General features: G+C 44.1%; 1 protein-coding gene across 6 annotated transcripts in view; it reads left to right on the top strand.

Moving 5' to 3' along the window:
• The window catches only part of NTAN1 (N-terminal asparagine amidase), a 40,704-nt gene that overhangs the window by 1,367 nt on the left and 17,830 nt on the right, over positions 1–21,507 (top strand). The window contains exons 1-5 of one of the 6 annotated variants that reach the window (XM_033914315.1): positions 1,265–1,300; positions 1,405–1,440; positions 2,519–2,621; positions 5,481–5,546; positions 11,419–11,527. In XM_033914315.1, coding sequence (XP_033770206.1) covers positions 1,280–1,300; positions 1,405–1,440; positions 2,519–2,621; positions 5,481–5,546; positions 11,419–11,527 — 335 coding nt within the window. In that variant the 5' untranslated portion in view covers positions 1,265–1,279. Of the gene's footprint in view, positions 1–1,264; positions 1,301–1,404; positions 1,441–2,518; positions 2,626–5,480; positions 5,547–11,418; positions 11,528–21,507 lie in introns of those variants that run through there. The other 5 variants (XM_033914317.1, XM_033914314.1, XM_033914316.1 and 2 more) reach the window with 5 other exon arrangements.

The raw sequence follows: 21,507 nt of genomic DNA, 5'->3' as shown, positions 1-21,507 counted from the left end.
TGATATGCCTGCCTCTTACTGAAGATAAATTTACAGTTTAGAAAAAAAGATAGTGCTTTATATTGACTCTATATGGGAATTAGACAATATGAGGATAGAAACATTTACACTTGCTTTTTGAGACATCAACATTAGACCCTATTTGTTCTATACTGCATCTCTGTGCACTGGCAGGATTGCTATTATAGTATACCTGCCTACTGATAGTATATTTTCCCTCTACAAAAAATAAATAATGTGGTTTTCCATATGCTGAACTGTAGGGTTGATGTTTTGTCTCTTCTCAAAAGCGATACTTAACAATTTTTATACTTTTATATTTGATAACATTTGTTAATTATGGTTAACATTTTTACATATCTTAGTAGTAGTCAACCTTATTTATGTGTTGGTGGACTTAGCGGTTAGACCCGACATGTTTCGCACTAGCTTTGTCAGGGATCCACTCAGTATCGCTGTCATCCGACTCTCAAAAATAAGAGTCAGATGACAGCGGTACTGGGTGGATCCCTGATGAAGCTAGTGCGAAACATGTCGGGTCCAAACGTTAAGTCCACCAACACGTAAATAAGCTTGACTAAGTAAAAATGTTAACCATAATTAACAAATGTTAAATTTAAAATTATAAAAATTATTCAAGTATTGATTTTGAGAAGAGACAAAACATAAATATTCTAGCTGTGTGACCAGTGAGGATTTAACACATAATTCTCCCCGTAGAAATAATACAACATATATGTTATGGGATGGTGGAGTGGTGTTTCTGAGGTCTTTGGCAAAGATATTATGTAAATCTCTATGAAGAAAAGAAGAGTTGAATTAAAGACATACAGTATACCTTAGAGTTACTTGAATGAATGTTTAAACTAGAAGAAGTAGAAAAAGTGGGTTAGTCACTACCATCTGTGCTCGTGCGCATACTGCAGAAGGTGTCAATTGCACCGTTTTAACTCCTCCTTCACCACCACAGTCTCTGCTGCCCCCTTCAGTTCTTCTCTCTGCAGGGGAGCATGAAGGTGTCATTCTGCTCCGCTTCATTTATTTCTTTATTGTTTTGCAATTTGCAGCTTTTCAGTTTGTTTGTGGCTTTTGTGCGGCTCAAGGGACTGCTGTGCCTGCTTGGAGAGGAGCAGGCTTTAGTCTGCAGATGGCAGGTGTATCCTTTGGGGACACTGTGCAGCCAACCTGCTGAAAATTTGTGGAGCTCTGGGTTCCAGGCCCTCGGCACTTACTTCCATGACTTGGTTTTCTGGCACGGGGTTGAACCCCAATGTGAGACATGAAAATGGGGAGACAGAAGGTACCTAAAAAGTGGTTGGTCTAAGGGACACGTTCCCAATGAACACCTTCGGCTAAAGTTTTGGAATCAGTAAGGTCAAGGAAACTGATGATGTCTTTTCATAGGTTGGAGAGGACTCGGGAGAGGGAAAGCCCAGAGAGGTGAGAAAGTTGTTGAATTCAATCGCATTCTTGTTAGTGTTATTGTCTAGGTGGAGATTAATATCACCAATAATCAGTAATCTTTGAAATTTTAGGAAAGCACTTGTTATGATCTCAAAAACGAGATTGGAGAGTTTATTCCAAGGGATTGGTGGACGGTATAGTAACAAAATACCCAATGGGTGATAATGGAGCTCATCGTTGACTGTAGCTAGCATATATTCTAGTTATGTGTCGCTACCCTTTTCGAGGAGCTGAACATAGAGAAATGCCAGCCCTCCTCCTTTCCGGCAATTTCTAGAAGAGAAGAGGCCTTGATAACCATGGGAATAAATCATCTTTTGTGATACATGATTCCGTAATGCACAAGAATCCAGGATCAAAATCCCCTAGTAAATCATTTAATGTTTGAGTCTTGTTGCATGCTGATCTGACATTGCAATATAGTGTCGGGACTGGAGTGAGGGAGTCGGACGCAGGACTGGGCAAGTTAGAAGTAGGTACAGGCTATAAAGAGGCATGCTTAACACCTTGAGGGTTTTTTTTTAAAGGGGTAATTTCTGGTGCGCATCTGCATGGGGATTCTGAGGCCAGGGCAGATCTCACTAACACTAGTGGAGTCAAATATATTGGGGGAGAGAGAGGTTTCATGCAGCAAGTAGTACTGAGAAATGAACAGAGTAAGAGACAAAGGAACCAAGGAGGTGGCTTCATGATGAAAATTAACAGAAACCACAGGGACTGATCTGAAGCTGCTAGATAACAGAAATTATAAAAGAAAGGTAAATAGACCGGTAAGAAGAGGGGTAAGGGTGCCGGCTAAGGAGTCGTTTTTTTTAAATTATTATTATTTATTATTTATTTTTACTTACTGGAAAAGATATTATCAAGGTAAGAACCCTAATCTCTTTATTTAGTTCATTCATTAAGCTTTTTACATGTGTTATATTTGTTACATGAGAGAAATTGATCCCTTTGTTCCCCTTTCTCTTTTTAATAGAGATTGGATTTCAGTACCCCCACAGGCATTTTAATGTGCTTTCACGCTGCTAAATATTTTATTATTATTATTTACTAGGAAAGAGCAAAAGCTTTGACATCTCAGCCTGCTCGGACAGTGGAGCCCAAAAGTTTTTTATATGTTGGACAAAGGGAGTTTGCTGTGACAACTCCTAATGATAGTAGGTACCTTACTCATCAATTTTCTTCTTCCTTGGGGGATCCCAGTGGACAGCTGATACATCTCATACTCGGCAATAAATTAGTCTGATCAAGCAGCACAGTCTCTGTTAATATTATGTGTGTTTGTATGTCAGGAGACCCTAAGTAATACAATAACCTTTTCTATTGGACTAACATAATGCATTTTTTTTTACTTGCTTTTGAGGGCCAGAACCACCTTCCTCAGGTCAGGATAATATGAACAAAAGATGATATCAGAATATATAAAATAAAATAGAAAAGCATTCCAATGGCAGTCTCAAAGAGAAAGGTAGAGATGGGGTGAAGAAGTGCGTAGGTAATTGGAAGGTGACAAAGCAGTATAATTTTATGGTTTATAATTTGATAGGAAACCCAGATCTCAATTAAGCTCCCTCATATTAGTGTCAAAATATTTTTATCATCTTAAATTCAAATGTATTGTCTTAAATTTCTTCTTCATCTTTCTGCCATATGCATCCTGCACATTGTTCTCCCACATTGGTGTTATTCTGATTTCCTTTTTTTTTTGGGGGGGGGGAAGGGTCTCCAAATGGGTTAATTTTGCAGTTGCACATACTGGGATAGTAACGAACTTTGCTCCTAGCCTATGGCACCCAAAACAACAGGAAATATTGCTGTATCTTTCTGCCAGGTTTTCTTGGTCTCGGGACTTGAAGATCTCTCTCTCCACACGATTCACAGAGTACACTTTCCCCTCCGTATTCGTGGGGGTTAGGGGCAGAGCCGGCCTGCGAATATTAAAATAAATGCAAATAATATTCGGGCTGGTTCTGCCCCTAATCCCCACTTTCCCCAGCTATTTTAAGCCCTGAAAGCCCCCTCTTAAGCCTTACCTGGTGGTCTAGCGGGTTTTCGGGGCAGGAGTGAGTTTCCTACGCTCCTGCCCCGTGCAGATCGCTCACAGGAAATGGCTGCCTGAGCTCCCGTAGTCTCTTGAGCCATTTCCTGTGAGTAATCTGCACGGGGCAGGAGCGTGGGAAGATTGCTCCTGCCCTGAAAACCCTCTAGACCACCAGGTAAGGCTTAGGGGGGGGGGGCTTACAGGGCTTAAAATAGCCTGAAAAATGAAAATATATTTTTTTATTTAAAACTGCGAATAAGCGAATCCGTAGATACGGAATTTGCGAATAATGAGGGGAAGTGTAACCACTTGGTAAAATCTCCGACCCTCATAGAATTCCTATGAACGTCGGAGCTAATATTGCTGTGGTCGGTGATAAAAAAAAGGCCTAACATGGCTTCATAAAAGGAGGGTTAAAAATCTAGGTAATATTTGGGGAGGAGAGGGTCTGAGCTTCCCTTAAGAAATTGGTGTCCTCCTTATGCTGGTTATGAAATCTATTTTTTTTTTTTTTTAATGTTTATTAGAAAATGTTTTATATAAAATCAACAAGGAAAATCTGAATACAAGCAGTAAGAGCAGTATAAATGAACAATATGCAAGGCAAAGGCAAGAGTCCATCCACAAGAAACAAACACAAGAACACAATTGTCCAGATAAAACCTGAGGACCCCTACCGAACAGTTCAACAAGAAACAAAACCCCAAAATCAAAAAGCATCAGCAAACAACCCCCTACCCAATCCCCCCTCAAAAATCATACACTGTAAACTCGAATCCCCCCCCCCCACCCCTCACAAGACACAAACACCCTCCAACAGAAATAATCACCATAATATCAGTCTAAAACATCCCCAGCAATCCCCAAACTCCCCCCTCCCTCAAGAACACATAAAGGCATTGAAATGCTTTCTGCCAGATATGGCATTGCTGGTCAAAAAATCCAGAATGCTTAGCTGCCAAACATTCCATCTGAGCCAATTTTTTACATTTAAAAACCCATTCCTCCTTAGTGGGAACAACAGAGCGCTTCCAATACAAGGCAATAAGACATTTAGCGCTCGCCAGACCCAGTCTCATCATTTTGGTCTGCCAAGGCCAATTTCTCACATTTTGGGTCCCCAGCAAGCAATCTTTTGGTGAGAACTGAACTTGTTCCTGTGTCCACAATGTCAACTCAGTAATAACCATTCGCCAAAAGGCTTGAATCGGGGAAACAAGTCCACCAAATATGATAAAAGGTTGCGGGAGCCACCCCGCAACGCCAATAAACATTAGGAACCTGGGGGAACATAATGTGCACCCGGTCTGGGGTGTAGTACCATCTAGTTAAAACTTTATAGGCGTTTTCCTGAATTAAGACACATGAGGAAGCCCTTTGCACTTCATCACAGATCCGTACCCATTCATCCGGCGGAATCCTGGTCTGTAAATCAGACTCCCAGTGTCCCCGTAGAGAAAAAGATACTACCGTTTGACCCCTCAAATATCGATAGAGGACAGAAATGGGACGGGGTACCCTACCCAATAAACCCCATAAGTTTTTTCTAAACATTCCCCTTCCATAAATTGTTCCCTTCCCCACCCTACCGAAAGCATAAAATGATGGACTTGCAGATACCCCAAAAAATCACCCGGAAACCTCTCATCCCTCATCGAAAGTAGGGATGCGCCCTCCTCTAATCAAATCCCGAAAGGTAAGATGAGCCCGTCCCCCCAAAAAAACTGGTTCTCCTCGTATAGGGGCCAAAGTAGACAATCTCCTATCACGGCCTGGTTATGAAATCTTAAACGTTTCTTAGTGCTTGAAAAGGTCGGGGGGCTCGGATAGGTGGGTAAACTTTGGGAACGTAATGAAGTCATCAATTATTACAGACAAAGTAGCACATTTTAAATTGTAATAACAGTATCCAGCTTTTGTCATTTTGTTTTAAAATGTCTCTTTTTTTTTTTTTTTTTTTGGATCTTTTAAACAGGCTCTGTCTATATTCTTGGTTCTGATGATGCAACTACTTGTCACTTGGTAGTGCTAAGGGATGCAGGTACTGTGAAAACATCAAGGCTAAAGATTCTAGAATCATGTTGTTATGGGCTATAACATTGGTTCTAAGCTTATAGTTTCTTAGCACCAGTGCTTTAAAACAGCAGGGCTTACTAGATCCTTTACTGTCCGCTTCTTTGTTTTGCCATTGTTTTTCTCTTACTGGGCCGTCTTTCTAGATTTCCTTTCTTTTTTCGTTATTACATTCATGAATTCTATTTTACACTGCTTGTAATAAAGGGTGTTTTTAAAATGTTCCTTGTTCTTAAACCCCTTGTTTTAGTTCATATTTCAACATACTGTACATCGATAGGAAGTCGGTCTGGTGTTTTGAGGAAGTTCTGTACCTAGTATCCTTATGACAGGCAGTGTATGACCTTTGTCAAGGGCAGTGGTGGTCAACCACAGGGCCACAATCCAGTTGAGCTTTCAAGATTTCCACAATGAATATGGATGAGATTGGTGTTTTGTTTTGTTTTTAATGTACTGCTTCCATCGTATGCAAACAAATCTCATTTTATATTCATTGTGGAAATCGAAAACCTGACTGGGTTGTGACCCTTGGTTGCCCACACCTAGTCTAGTCTGTTCGATACTTAGGACTTTTACAAAGGTGCGTTAAGGTGTTAATGCGCGGAATAGCGGGCGCTAAATTGCTGCGCGTGCTAGACCTTAACGCCAGCATTGAGCTGGCGTTATTCTAGAAGCGTACCATGCGGTTTAGCGCGCGATAATTTTGTGCGTGCACTAAAAACGCTAGCGCACCTTAGTAAAAGGAGCCCTTAATCTCCTTTACCCTCTCTTCTCTCCCTTTCCCTTCCTCCTCTCCTCTCCCTTTCCCTTCCTCCTCTCTCCTCTCTTTTTCTCTCCCCTTCCTCTCCCTCTTACCTATCCACCTCCTCTCTCCCTCCCCTCTTACCTCTCTTTACAGTCGCCTTGAGCCTGTATAGGTATGAGCGACGCACAAATAGAAGATGCTAAAATAGCCTGTCTTAATAGTAACCCATATTGATAACCTCTTCCCCCCTCTTATTTGGAACTTTTGGAAATGACCTTTATGATTATTTGTTAATATATGATATACACCCCATTAGTAACTATTAGTTATGATACACACCAGTTATTAGTGACTAGGGCCTAGTATTGCACATAAGCAGTTTGTTATTACATAGTATTTTTAAACCACCTCTCTACATTTTATAAGATTTTGGATGAGAAACACCTTGTTTCCACTATCCACTCATTTTTGTGGTGCTGGTTCAGTGTCAGGGAGACACGACACTGTGCTGTGTATGAATAGACCAAAACTCCTTTTAACAGGAAATAAAAGGTGGGAACGATGAGAAGTGGAAATCTTCAAACTCTTATTTCCCATGTTTGTTCCTGAAATCAGAAACTCAATGGAGAAGCAAGTGACCATTATGGTTTTGTTCTAACAATTAAGTATCTAAAAAAGATTGCCAGACCTGCTGTTTTCAAGTATGTACAAGTTTAATGTTTAGTCTAATTATATCATAGTTTTATTATTATGCTAATTATGTCACCTCGTTAATTTTTCAAGTTTTTTGTGTTTTTGTCTTGTCTAATCTATTTTGGGCCTCAGAGGCAGTGGGAAGTAAATTAACAAGAAAACAACCAGGTGGCACAGAAAAAGTATATTTATTTAGAGTTGCTTCTGTGTGTGTATAAGGAAATGTGGCTGTTCTTCTGAAAATAGCTGAGGAGGGGTGTATGTCTGTGTGGGGGGGGGGGGGGGAGTGGCGGTATGAGAGAGCAGTGCAGAAAGTCTGTGTCCTGAGAATGGCTTTCTGTATATTAATGGTTCAGTCCTTCAAATGGCTGAACTGAATCTGGAAAATGAAGACCCTAGGCCTTCACAGACAGACCACTCGACTCCCTTTATGCTGGTTCAAACATTATGAGTTTAATAATCAAATGGTAGCTTACAGGAACAAATCACACAGCATACAGAGTGATAGAGCATACAGCAGGCTGGCCAGACTGATGGAGAACTTCCAAAGAGTTCTGAAGCTCTGGTCCCGGGAGCCCTCTTTTATAGGACTCTGACAGCTCTGGCCCACATTGATGCATGTTACATTTCACATTTTCATTGGTTAATCATATTTATTATCTCATTTATTAATCTAATGATTGGTTAACATGAGTGATACTGTGTTACCACACCCCTTATGATTTCTTAATTCTACCCTGATTTCCCCTAAATGTCCTGTTAATATACCAAGCCCTGCCTCCGAGCACCTGGCCTAATGGTTTTTAGCTCTGTGGTTAGTTTTTACTTCCTTACATCCCTTGTTCTTACGCTGTACAGCACAGTTTCTTGATGAATTTCTTACATCAATTTCCGTGTCTTCCTTTCCAGCTGTGTTTTGTGGTTGACCTTTCCTTCAAGAAAGCAGAAGTGTCTTTCAGAGCTGACAGTTTGTTAGAGTTTGTTAGTCAGAGTCCATTTTTACTTTTTCAGCATTCATTTTAGGCTCCATCCGTATTGGCCTGTTTCTGCTTAAATGGGGGAAATTTCAGGGGTCTTCACCTGGTCTCTTCTACACAGGACTTCTATACCCTTCCTCAAAAAGGAGAGGCTGTGTTGGGGGGGGGGGGGGAGTGTATAAAGGTGTGAAGAGGCTGTATGAGAAAGAAGGGGGCAGGGGGTTGAAGATTTGAGTTTTGTTTTAAAATAGTATCTTCCAGTATCTCCCTCTGTCACAATTGAGAAGGGGGTGTGACTCTGTGGAGACATAGTCAATGGAGTTAGTCTGTCTGGGACCCTTTGTTCTACTCAAGTACCTGTCATTATCATATCTTTTGAAAGTCCAGGGCTTTGCAGGATACTCCCATGAAGATTGGCAGCAGCCATTTAGCCTACATGCAGACATTCCCAGGGTCAGATTTTGTTTAATATAATCCCAGAATCCTTTGTTTGTACTCTGGATATGCTAGCATACAGTAATGCAATGCTGACAACCTCCATTGTGAGTCTGGCTTTTTCATGTTCTTATAGTTTTTGGCAGAATAAACAGACAACCTCTCAATTAGAACCCAAAATAGTTTGGGACCTTCAGAAAGTAAATATTTTTTGGAATTAATGCTTCCAACAGCATCACTGCATTCCTTATTGGTCCATTAGCAAACCCCATTTCTTAAAAAATAGTGCCCATTGTTTCATACTCGGGGACAAATTCTATAAACAGCGTCCTGATTGTAGGTGGCGGTAGGCATCCTTCCACTGTCTAATTGGCCAATCGGGATACACGTTTTAAAAAAACCAAACATCCCAAGGCAGGCTGCCTACATTGTAGGCATCTTTGTGAGCCTAGTGAGGCATGTAAGGCTGTCTAAGCTTGCCCAAGGCTAGGTGTGGGCATTGTTTTGCTCGGAAGTGGCTTTAGGCAGCCCTAGGCATATCCCTAGAGCCGTGATAAGGCACCTGAAATGTAGTCTGTTCAGGGTATCCTAAGGAATCTGGCCAGTCGGAATCTTGCCACTTCCAGCACATCCCAGAGCACTGGGATAGAGGCCTAAGATTCTGGAAGGCCTAGGTGCCCGAGGGGCCTTAAATGCCTGGGCCGATCAGGGCCTTGGGTCCCTCCCCGCTGCATCCCATGATGCATTGGGAAGGGGCAGGCCCGCCATTCAGTGAAGGGCCTACCGGACAGACGGAGGAAGCATCCGTCCATCTGTCCAACTTAAAACAAGGTAGGGCCTGGGGGGGGGGTATTTCCAGCAGGTGGGACTGGGCATCCCTCCTCAATGTTCTTTGTGGGGGGCAGTTCTGGGGGTTCCAGCAGGAGGGACTGGATTTCCCTCCTGTCAAAGGATGTCATAGGGGCTGGCAGCAGGAGGAAATGAGTACTCTTCCTGCTACGGACATTTGGGGGGGGGGGCTTCGGGGGTAATCTTTGTGGGGTGGGATGGGTCCGCGGCAGGGAGATTCCCTTGCCGCGATCAGTTCAGCAGCAACCCGGTTCTCTAACCGGCGCCTATGACATGGACGCCAGTTAGAAATTCATGGTGTTAGGCGGGCTTAGGTGTCTGTCCATGAGGACAGACGTGATTCTATATAAGATGCCCATGTGTGATTCTCAAAAGCCACTTAGGCGGCTTCCGAGACCGGGCGTTCTATACAGAATCTGTCGTTCAATATGGATTTCGAATACTTAGCTTAAAATTGTTAATAGCTGAAACCTTTGATTCAAGTCAGTCGCAAGTTTCAAAAGTCTCAAAATCCCAATGCTCACGACTGAGCTTTATAATTTTTGAGAAACATCCCAAAGTAATGCCATTATGAGACGCTCTCTGGTCAGAGAGAGGGGATCGAGGTTTTGAATTCAATTTTAAATGCTATATTTTTCCAAAAATGCCAGAGACCTTAAAAAAAAACCCCCAATAGACCAAAATTGAAAAACACTGGCCACCTGTTGTCAGGAACCAAATGGCACATGTGGGACCAGAACATTTTCCTTCAGAAAGCATTTTGATGCTTTTAAAACAGGTCTAACTCCAAACGTCTAACCCTTTTTTTTTTTTTTTAAAAGGTTTAACTAAACCTGAGGAGCATTGAGGTCCTAAACCCGCCTAAAACATGCCTCCAACACTCCCCTTTTAAGATTTGGATGCACTGGAGACAAAACAACCAGAAAAATGTCTAGAAGGTCTGTTTTGAGAATGCCCACTTGGATGATTTGACTAGTAAGATGTCCCAAGTGCTGGTTTCTGCTGTCTTTTGAATGTCTTATTAGATTTTTGAGCCACACTGGTTACCATTAAGATGGATTATTTAACTGTTAACTCAGTTATTAATAACTAGCTTTCATTACTTAAAATGGAACCTATGCTAAAATAACTTGACTTAATAACTGATGATTGATAACCTCTTCCCCCCCCTTTATTTGGAATTTTTGGAAATTACCTTTATGATTATTTATGAATATATGACATGCACCCCCAACAAAATTTAATTTTTAAAAGCATGACATATTGGAGATGCAGCTTAGAGGGTCCTGAAAGTTCATTGAGTGTGGTAGGGAGGGGTCGGTCTAAAGCAGTGTCCCGCAAACTTTCTCGAGCTGAGGCACACTAAAGGTAGTGGCCGCAGCTCGAGGCACCCGGCAGTGCGCGGGCATCACTGTGATGATGTCGCATGCATACGCGAAGGCCATTCAGACGGGCCCTGAGACCTCAATGGTGGGTGCCAGCAGGGAAGAGGGCCAGAGAGGAGAGAGGCACATCCTGTAGGCAGTCAGTCCACGCATCTCCTCCTCCGCAGTGTGCCATGGCACACCTGAAATCTCAGGTGGCACACAGTTTGCGATGCACTGATCTATAGGCTCCATCTTTGCTTATACCCTATACCAGGGTCTCGCAGACTTTCAGGCCGGTGGCACACTAAATCCAGTGCCCCCGGCCCTAAGGCACCCGGAAGTGTGCAGATGTTGACGCGATGATATCACACGTGTGCGTGATGTCGACGCATGCGCAGTTTTATATCTGGCCACGACCCGCCGGTGGAGAGATCTGGGAGGTGCAGGAAGAGGAGGAGAGTCATCTGCGCCAGCTGACTTCGCCGCGAGAGGCACATCCTGTAGGCGTGGACGACTCTCCTCCTCGCCAGTGTGTCGCAGCTCACAGTTTGTGATACACTGGTCTAAAGGTTTGCTTAGAGCACCCAGGACCTGACTCTAGGCCTCGGAGAAAGCTTCCTCTGAAGCCTTTGAGTAATTATTAGCCAGAGGACTCAAACTGCCCAAAGCAGTTGTCTGAAAAGAGTAAATTAGAGAAGTGTACATTGACTGTTCTGAAGACAGAGCGAGTATGTGGAATGAGCCAGATGTTTGATTCGTGCATCTTTTTTTCAGGTAGTGGGGCCACGTGTTTAGCACATTGTGATGGATCCGATACCAATGCTGAAGTGTCCATGATAATCAGTTCTGTCAAATTATTTTCCAGCAACACTGAAGGTGGACGGTGAGTTCTTCAGCCAGGCAAATGAAGTTTGGGAGCATAAATAGTTGTGAGTTAAACCCAACAATTTAATTTTATGTTTAAAAACCATGGGTTGCTGCTTTCATTGGAAGGTTAACTTGTCTTTACAAACAGCTCTGGGCAGGGTGCAATAAATACATTCATAAAATAAAAAAAAAATTAAGACAAGTAAAATAATTTTTTAAAAGACAGTAATGACATTAGCATTCCCTCAGTACTCTGGTATGCAGACTGAATGGACCATGGAAGTATTTATCTGCTGCTGTTTTATGTGTTACTACAACCGATAACCTACTGGTAATCTCCTTTTAAACAATAGTAACAAGCACCAAATATCCATTTTGAGATTTTGTCAACTAAATAATTTGTAGCTGTAAAGAAGAAAACAATTTATATTTATAGCCCTAGGACTGTCTGGAAAAAGAACGTGCCTGTGCTCTTGATTTTAGAATGATTGTGAGCAATAACATTTTTAAATAATAAAAAAAAAAAAAAAATCTCAAGTACTATAGTTTACAGATGGGGCGACCAAAATGTTCTCATCCAGCGCTCATTGGTTCACACTTCTGTAATTTGCAAGTTAGGTCTTTCAGCCTAGTTAGTGCCTGGTTAGTGCAGTAGCTGGAATGTTGCTATTGTTTGGAATCCCAGAGTAGCAACATTCCGTGAAGAATCTCCAAAGAGTAGCAAGATTCCGTGAAGACTCTCCAAAGAGTAGCAACATTCCATGCTACTACTACTAATCATTTCTGTAGCGCTACTAGACATCAAAACACAGAAGAGACGGTCCCTGCTCAAAAGAGCTTACAGTCAGTCAAGACAGACAAACTAGGCAAGAAGGTGCATCAATATACTGTTCTCAAGTGGGGGAATTACAGAGGGAATGACAAGACAGATATTGGCGCTTAGAAGGTGGGTTGGAGTTTGGAATTGAAAGCTTCAAAGAAGTGGGCTTTGAGCCTGAATTTGAAGATGGAGCTTGACGTACCGAGTCAGGCAGTTTGTTCCAGGCATCCAGGATATATTCCAAGTCAGCCTATAGAACACAATGATGTCATACCTTAATATTCAATTCTTTAGCAGAAAGAAACTCTGAAAAGTGTTAGGGATTATAAAATTTACTCTCAAATATAAACCCACGTGAACAAGGAGATCCTAACCGAAATGTAAGACCCAGAGCCAAAGCTCTGGATCTAAGAGCCAGAAACTCCTGCCATCTTTTCTGCGCCATTTTGGACCCATCAGGAAATATTCTCACTTTTTGAACCCCAAAACAATTCTCCCATATTGCGATAATACAAACGCACTACTGTGTTATGATCAGGCTTCAAAGGGAAGGGCGGTACTAGAGTTGTCCTCTGAGTGATCACTTCTAAAGATGATTCTAAGAACTCTGTTAAGTTCATCCCAGAAGAATTCATTCGTGCAGAAAAGAGGAGATTTTGCTAGGGATAAATAAGCCCTTACTACTGGTAGCAAAGTCTCGGAGGGCATTTTTTTTAAAACATCCAGCAAATAATCCTCACCATGACCACAGGAGCTATTAAGGGAGATTTAGGAAAGTTTAAAAATCTATGTGTATTCCTCCTTAATTGGTTTTCCAAATATTCAAGCCTCCTATTGGTGAAGATTATATTTTTTAACCATGGTTCCATTTAGAAGCTGTAATTCTGAGATTTTATTTTCAAGGGACTGCAGTTTGGTAGAATGCTAGTCCACAGTTTGGGCCTGAACAGTTGATAAATCACCCACAAACTTTCCATAGTCACCATTTCCAGGCTTGTGCACTTAGAGCACCTCAGTACCTGGTGGATCCACTTCTCGACCTGTACTGTTTCATAAGAACATAAGCAACGCCTCCGCTGGGTCAGACCTGAGGTCCATCGCTCCCAGCAGTCCACTCACGCAGCGGCCCAACAGGTCCAGGACCTATGCAGTAATCCTCTATCTATACCCCTCTATCCCCTTTTCCAGCAGGAAATTGTCCAATCCTTTCTTAAACCCCACTCGGCGATTGCTGTTAAAAGATTCCTGGTAACGGGAGCTGATTCTTTCATGGGGGAGGAAGTTGCGGCAGGAGGACCCCCCCTAGTGAATTCATTGCTGGGGCACTTGCGGTTCTGGCAGTGAATCGCTCCACAGTGCCGCTAACACGTCTGGGGTTGCGACGGAAGAAGCCTCTGCTTAGAGGTGCAGAAAATGCCATTAGTGTTGCCGCTGGATTGAAACTCCGGTACGGCTGAAAGGAGTTCTGCCTCGGAGCTGACGGAGATGCCAAAACTCTTGAGAGTCGGCTGTCTAAGCTCCGGGGACCCCTTTCCTCCTCTTACCTATCTTAACACAAAGGGAAGAGTCGCCAGACAAGCACAATCCCAGAGAGAGGTAAGGAGCTCTGCTCAGCATGTACTTCACGACGCCATCTTGGCTCCCTTGTATTTTCCAAGTGCTCAATAGTTAATATCCTAAACTAAACTAAACCTTAGGTTTGTATACCGCGCCATCTCCACAAGCGTAGAGCTCGGCACGGTTTACAGAATTAGGAAGAAAGGAACTCCAACGAAGGGTTATAGGAAAGGAACAAGAAGAAAGAGAGGGACAAGGGTCCTAGAGAGCAGGAGGTGTTAGATTTTTGAAAAGAGCCAAGTTTTCAGGTGTTTGTGGAAGAATTGGAGGGAGTTTGAATTTCTGAGCAGGGATGTGAGGTTGTTCCAGAGTTCTGTGGTTCTAAAGGGGAGGGATGTTCCTAGTTTTCCTAAGCGGGATATATCTTTTGTAGAAGGGAATGATAGTTTCAGTTTTTGGGAAGATCTGGTGGAGTTAGGGTTAGAGGAGTTCCAAAGGAGTGGAATAATGGGAGGAAGAATGCCGGGGGGGGGGGGGGGGACTAACATGCGACACCACCCTGTGTTTTCTAACCCAGGTCTCGGATAATAAGAACCTTCATTTGTAATCAAATATTATAATAACTGCTGCTTGGAACTGAGTGATCCTACATACGAGAAAATTCGATTATATAACATAACATAATCTTCTCTACTAGTAATCCTCATTTCTACTCCCATCCTCAATTTCTTCCCTCTGCCTCCTCTATTTAATGTCCCCCAAATTGTAATCCCTCTGCATCTACTGTGTAAGCATCCCCCAAATGGTAACTTCCTGGAAATGTCCAGCTATCTTATACTGTAATCCGCTTAGAACTGCAAGGTACAGGCGGAATAGAAGTCACTAATGTAATGTAATAACGTCGTACTTCTTAACCGTGTAACCATAAGTTCTACGCGGTTTACAAAAGATTATGAACTAAGGACTATTTAAGGATAAGAACATAAGAATTGCTGCTGCTCGGTCAAACCAGTGGTCCATCGTGCTCATCAGTCCACTCACATGGTGGCCCTCTGGTCAAAGACCAGCGCCCTAACTGAGACTAGCCCTACCTGCATACGTTCTGGTTCAGCAGGAACTTGTCTAACTTTGTCTTGAATCCCTGGAGGGTGTTTTCCAATATGACAAAAGGATGACAAAAGAAAAATTATTTGACCAAGTATTTGAGAAGAGATGAGTTTTCAGTTGAGTTCTGAAATGTTATATTAGAACAGGCTCCATGCAATAATAATTGAAATTCTCTATCATGTGAAGCCGCTTGGAATGCTAAAGCAGGGGTAGGGAACTCCGGTCCTCGAGAGCCGTATTCCAGTTGGGTTTTCAGGATTTCCCCAATGAATATGCATTGAAAGCAGTGCATGCAAATAGATCTCATGCATATTCATTGGGGGAAATCCTGAAAACCCGATTGGATTCCGGCCCTCGAGGACCGGAGTTGCCCACGTCTGATCTAGCCCATCGTGCTCCCAACACACACACACACACACACACAAAACCCAACCAAATGAAACAAAAACGTGTATAACTTACATGGGAAATTAAACAGAATGAAAATGTTTGCTCTGTAGACCCAACACTGAAGATAAAAGGAAGGCACGATCCAATGTGAAAGTATGTGCCAAGATGCCACTATTGCATATGGCGTTGGCAATTCCGGTCCTCGAGAGCTGGAGCCAGGTCAGGTTTTCAGGATATCCACAATGAATATGTATGAGATGGATTTGCATGCACTGCCTCCTTGAGATGCAAATTCTATCTCATGCATATTTATTGTGGATATCCTGAAAACCTGACCTGGCTCCAGCTCTCGAGGACCGGAATTGCCTACCATTGGATATACGAAAGCATATTTCCATAATTGCTTAACACAGGGGTAGGGAATTCCGGTCCTCGAGAGCCGTATTCCAGTTGGGTTTTCAGGATTTCCCCAATGAATATGCATTGAAAGCAGTGCATGCAAATAGATCTCATGCATATTCATTGGGGGAAATCCTGAAAACCCGACTGGAATACGGCTCTCGAGGACTGTTGTTCCCTATCCCTGTGCTAAAGTATGGTCGAGAAATTTCTTACTTTATAGCCCTGTACTGATGGAAAGGTAAACGGGGCATGAGATTTTCTACTATGTTTATATGATGCTAGAGAGAATCTGTTAACCAAGTAAGACAGAGCGGTACCATACATAACCTTATAGCAAAAGCAACTCGGTATTCTGTTTTTTTTCTTAATGCAGACAAATCTATAAATCTGGTTCTCTCCACGTGATGCTTCCAAACCAATTTACTATTTTTTATTTATTTATTTATTTATTTATATACCACTTATATCCTAAGTGGTTTTACATTCAGGTACTTTTATCATATTTTCCTATCTGTCCCGGCAGGCTCAAACTCTTTCCATTGTACCTGAGGCAATGAGGGGATTAAGTGACTTGCCCAGGGTCACAAGGAGCAGTGAGGGATTTGAACCCACAGCCTCAGGATGCTGAGGCTATGTTTGCCTCATCCAGTAACTACAAGGGGTAGAACTTCCGAACTGAAAACGCTTAGTTAGAAAATATTACAAAAGAAGCAAACACTTTAGATTCACTAACCTGCCGGATCTGTGGCCGATCCGCAGCAGGCTGACGAATTCTAAATGGGTCAGCATGCAAATGGGGGTGATTGGAAGAACGCCCTCCCCCCACCGACCACACAGATCACTAGTGAGCGGTCCTGAAGCATGCGCAGACCACCTTCTTTGTCTGTAGATGGTCTGCACATGCTTACAGACCTGCTTTTTTAAAACTTGTTTTTACTTTTTTAATGCTTTGCGAGCCTGTGGTTTTAACCCGCCTTAAACCCGCGGATTAAAACCACGGGCTCGCACTGCGGGAGAAGGGCAGGAAAGTCAGGGTGGCAAGAGGAGATTCAGGGTGCAGGGTGGCGAGTTGGGGCAGAGAGCAGGGTGGCGAGAGGAGAGTCGGGTCGGCAAGAGGAGATTCGGGGCAGAGCGCAGGAGTGTTTTTTTTTTTACCGAGCAGGGCGGCAAAGAGCAGGAGAGGGGCAGTCGGAAAGGACGTGAGTGACTGGTCCCCAGCAGTCACTTTATTGTTGATCGGCCAGCTCAGTCCGTGCTCCAGATTTTGTTTAGTGAATCGCTGCCTGCATGGATCAGAAACAGATCGGAGGTCGATCGGCCACAAGCTTAGTGAATCAGGTTGGGGTCGCAAACCGATTGGTACACGATCGGTAAGCTTAGTGAATCTAGCCCTTAGCTGCTTATCACAAATTATCCCTAGCACTCCCAGAACACTACAAAGGAACCCACTAAGGGGGTGCAAGCTAGAAAATGGCACGGGGACAAATTTGTCCCCACCTCCGAGTTTTGTCCCTGTCCCGTTCCCATTCCTGTAATCTCCGCCTTAACCGCACAAGCTTCGAACATTTATGATGATAAAGTTTTGAGGCTTTTGCAGATGAGAATGGGACAGGGGGCAGGCCAAGAACTCGCCAGGATGGGAAAATGAGTTTCTGCAGGGCCGGGGAAAAAAATTTGTCCCCATGTCGTTCTCTAGTGCAGTGTTTCCCAACCCTGTCCTGGAGGACCACCTGCGCGACAGGTTTTCAGGATAGCCCTAATGAATATGTATTGGGCAGATCTGCATGCCTGTCACCTCCTTATATGCAAATCTCTCTCGTGCATATTCATTAATGTTATCCCGAAAACCCAACTGGCTGGTGGTCCTCCAGGACAGGGCTGGGAACCACTGCTCTCATGCGAGCGGCTGATAGGAGTCAAGTTTTTGCAGAGCTGTTTGGCAGGCGGAAGCAGTCCAGGATCCACCTCCTTGCTTCACTTTAGCAACCGATGATAGATCTGGTACAATGTGACAGTCCAGTCGTGCTGTGATTGGTCAATAACATGCTGAAGGTGAAACGGCGCACTCTCGCCTGTTTACAGCAGACATGTATTTAAAAGCTTTCCAGGACCCCCAAAGCGATGTACAGCATTTTAAAATGTGATACATAGTAAGAACTATTAACCAGATTGGATTGGATTTATAATCCTTGATTATACTGCTATGACAAATGTATTAAGCAGTTACATAAGATTGCCACTGCTGGGTCAGACCAGTGGTTCATCATGCCCAGCAGTCGCTCACGCGGCATCCCCTAGGTCAAGGACCAGTGCCCTAAATGAGTTCAGCCTTACCTGCGTACGTTCTGGTCTAGCAGGAACTTGTCTAACTTTGTCTTGAATCCCTGGAGGGTGTTTTCCCCTACAAGAGCCTCTGGAAGAGCGTTCCAGTTTTCTACCACTCTTTGAGTGAAGAAGAACTTCCTTACGTTTGTCTATCCCCTTTTAACTTTAGAGAGTGCCCTCTCGTTCTCTCTACCTTGGAGAGGGTGATCAACCTGTCTTTATCTACTAAGTCTATTCCCTTCATTATCTTGAATGTTTCGATCATGTCCCCTCTGTCTCCTCTTTTCAAGGGAGAAGAGGCCCAGTTTCTCTAATCTCACTGTACGGCAACTCCTCCAACCCCTTAACCATTTTAGCCGCTCTTCTCTGGACCCTTTCGAGTAGTACCGTGTCCTTCTTCATGGACGCAGTATTCCAGGTGAGGGCGTACCATGGCCTGGTACAGCGGCATGATAACCTTCTCCGATCTGTTCGTGATCCCCTTCGTAATCATTCCTAGCATTCTGTTCGCCCTTTTCGCCGCCGGATGGCTTCATCGACTTATTGACCAGTACTCCCAAGTCTCTTTACTGGGGGGTCTCTCCCAGACCATCAGCTGAAGAGTGCCCATAGGCAGGTCTACTCCCATTTCCTACCAATACTTTGGCATCAAATACCATCATCAATTAGATCTGTAGAAGGATTACTGAATTTCAGAAAAGCAGTAAAGACTTATCTTTTTACATTAATGTGACTGCAAAGGTTGTTTGACTCTCAAATGGATAACTAAAGTTGTCTAAAACTCTGTAATCAAAAATTAATGTTATCCTTTGTAAGAGTCCTGTCTGTCCTATCGAATTACTTAAAAATACTATGTAAGTGTATCAGTCTGTCCTATCCAGTTGCTTAATGATACTATGTATGTTTTTGTAACCTGTTCTGGGCTCTCTTGGGAGGACAGGATTTTAAAAAAAAACAACCAACCAAATACAGTCAAACCTCGGTTTACGAGTGCACCGGTTTGCGAGTGTTTTGCAAGATGAGCAAAACATTCGCAAAATCGGCGCCTCGGAAACTGAGTTTGACTCGGTTTACGAGCGCCACCCCCCAGCGATCCGGCATCCCCCCCCCCCCCGCGATCCTACCTTCCCCCTGAGCACCGCAACGACATCGCTTACCCCAATTGGGCACCAGCACCAATGCACAGGAGGTGCCGGTGCCCGAAGATCCTCCCTCTTCTGGCCTGGGCTGGACGTGCGACGGAGATCCTCCCTCTTTCCTGTGCTGGGCTGGACTGGGCTTTGAGCATTTGCGCATGCTCAAAGCCTTCTGGTCTCGCTCTCTCCGAGATTCTGAATCTGAGAATCTCGGAAAGAGCGAGACCAGAAAGCTTTGAACATGCGCAAATGCTCAAAGCCCAGTCCAGCCCAGCACAGGGAAGAAGGAGGAACTCTGTCGCACCGCCCAGGCCAGAAGAGGGAGGATCTTCGGGCACCGGCACCTCCTGTGCATTGGTGCTGGTGCCAGTGCCCAATCGGGGTAAGCAATGTGGTTGCGGTGCTCGGGGGGGGGGGGATGTAGGATCGCGGGGGGGGGAGGTATGGAGCAGCGTCGGTGGCCTCAAGGGGGAGGGGATGGAGCAGCGCTGGTAGTCTCGGTGGGGGCGGGGTAGGAGGTGGAACAAATCAAAGCGAGTTTCCCTTGCTTCCTATGGGGAAACTCGCTTTGATATATGAGCAATTTGGTTTACGAGCATACTTCTGGAACAAATTATGCTCGTAAACCAAGGTTTCACTGTACCTACCAACCAACCAACCAACCATGCAGTCAAGACTCGAACTAGTTTGAGAGAACAGAAACAGTGGGTAATGGGTTCACCACAGAGAGCTGTTGGTGACCCAAAAAGCGGAGCTGGGAAGGTTGGTTGTAACTCACCTGGGAGCATCAAATGAAACTGTTTATGCTTCTTCTGGCTAAGCCAGGGAGAACTCAGACTTTACTATTTATTTAAAAAATTTCTAATCCGCCTTTCTCCAAGACGGCTCACAAAATTACCATAGAAAAATAATTAAGAAACCACTTTGGATAATTTTTAAAGAAAAGATGCTTTGTAAAAGCTCGGTGCTAAAGTAACCAGCAAGATAGACTTGGGAGTGTAGCAAAATAGCAGAAATATCCAGACGATCTATTGCTTGAGTAGTTGTCGAATCTCTCATCTTGTACATGATGATAGACTCTCCAAAGGCACTGCCATCCCCTCAATAAGGTATCTTCATCTGAAATAATAAAACCCCTAGCCGTGCATGCGCACCCAACTGCGTGCTTCCGTGATCTCTGATCTGCGAGATGTAGGTCTGTGGCCGCAGGAGTGCGCATGCGCGAGTCCCACAGCCTTACTGCTTCCCAGCCGCCAGCGTTGGACTCCATGCCCTCCAGATCGCGGTGTCGGCTCCTCTCATGAGCCGCACCAGCGTCGGAGAAGGCTTCCGACGCTGGCGGGGATCGAGAGGAGCCCTGCGACACTTGCCCAGAGCAGGCCAGACCGCGGGCCGGGCAGGGAAGCGCCGAAAGACTCCAGCTGCGAGCTGCTCAGTGGGACCGGGCAGGCAGCCACGTGAGGGAGGGAAACGGAAACAAAAAAGGGTATGTGCAGGGAGAAGCTGGGCCTGCCTGCGGGAAACACAATAAGGGAAGGGGGGAGGGGGGGCCCTTGGAGCAGGCTACACCGTGGGAGGGAAGAGGGAGGGACCAAAAGGAGCAGGCCACATCATTCTAAGAGTAGGGAAGGGGGGGTGGGGGAAATGCTGATACTGCTGCACAGGGACTTGGAGGGGAAGGGAAATACCTGGAGGAAAGACACAGGGAGAGGGACAGAAAGACGGAGAAAGGGGGCCAGGGAGAGAGAGAGACAGTGGGAGGGAGAGAGACAGAAAGACAGACATACATATATTCTAGCACCTGTTTATGTAACGGGCTTAATGACTAGTAATATTATATTACATTAGAGATTTCTATTCCGCCATTGCCTTGCGGTTCAAGGCGGATTACAAAATAATTACAAAAATGCCCTGTGGAGAGGCTCTAGGCACTTATGGATGGTTCAGACTTTTCTATAGAAAACTGTGTTCAACGTGTGTTAAAACAGGGTGAGAATAGTGGACACTACGGCCCAGTAAATACTTCTATTCTTACTATCCTCCATAAACCTTCATTTGCAGCTACTGGTGGGTATCTTCTTTCTCAGCTTTGTGTGTGTGAACCCTAAGCCTGGTCACTAGGTGTCACTGTTGTGTGATGTCTAAGACTCTCCAGCCTCAGCTGGCCTGCGAGCAAACCCAGGTCTTTTGCACAGCATTATAACTTTAATTTTCTTAATTGCTTGTTTGATCCTGAGCTGCTGTCTCTACAGCCAAATG

Source organism: Geotrypetes seraphini, chromosome 11, assembly GCF_902459505.1.
Source record: "Geotrypetes seraphini chromosome 11, aGeoSer1.1, whole genome shotgun sequence".
Classification (NCBI taxonomy): Eukaryota; Metazoa; Chordata; class Amphibia; order Gymnophiona; family Dermophiidae; genus Geotrypetes; species Geotrypetes seraphini.
Note: the sequence above shows the minus strand (reverse complement) of the source record. Positions and strands in the feature narration are given on the sequence as shown.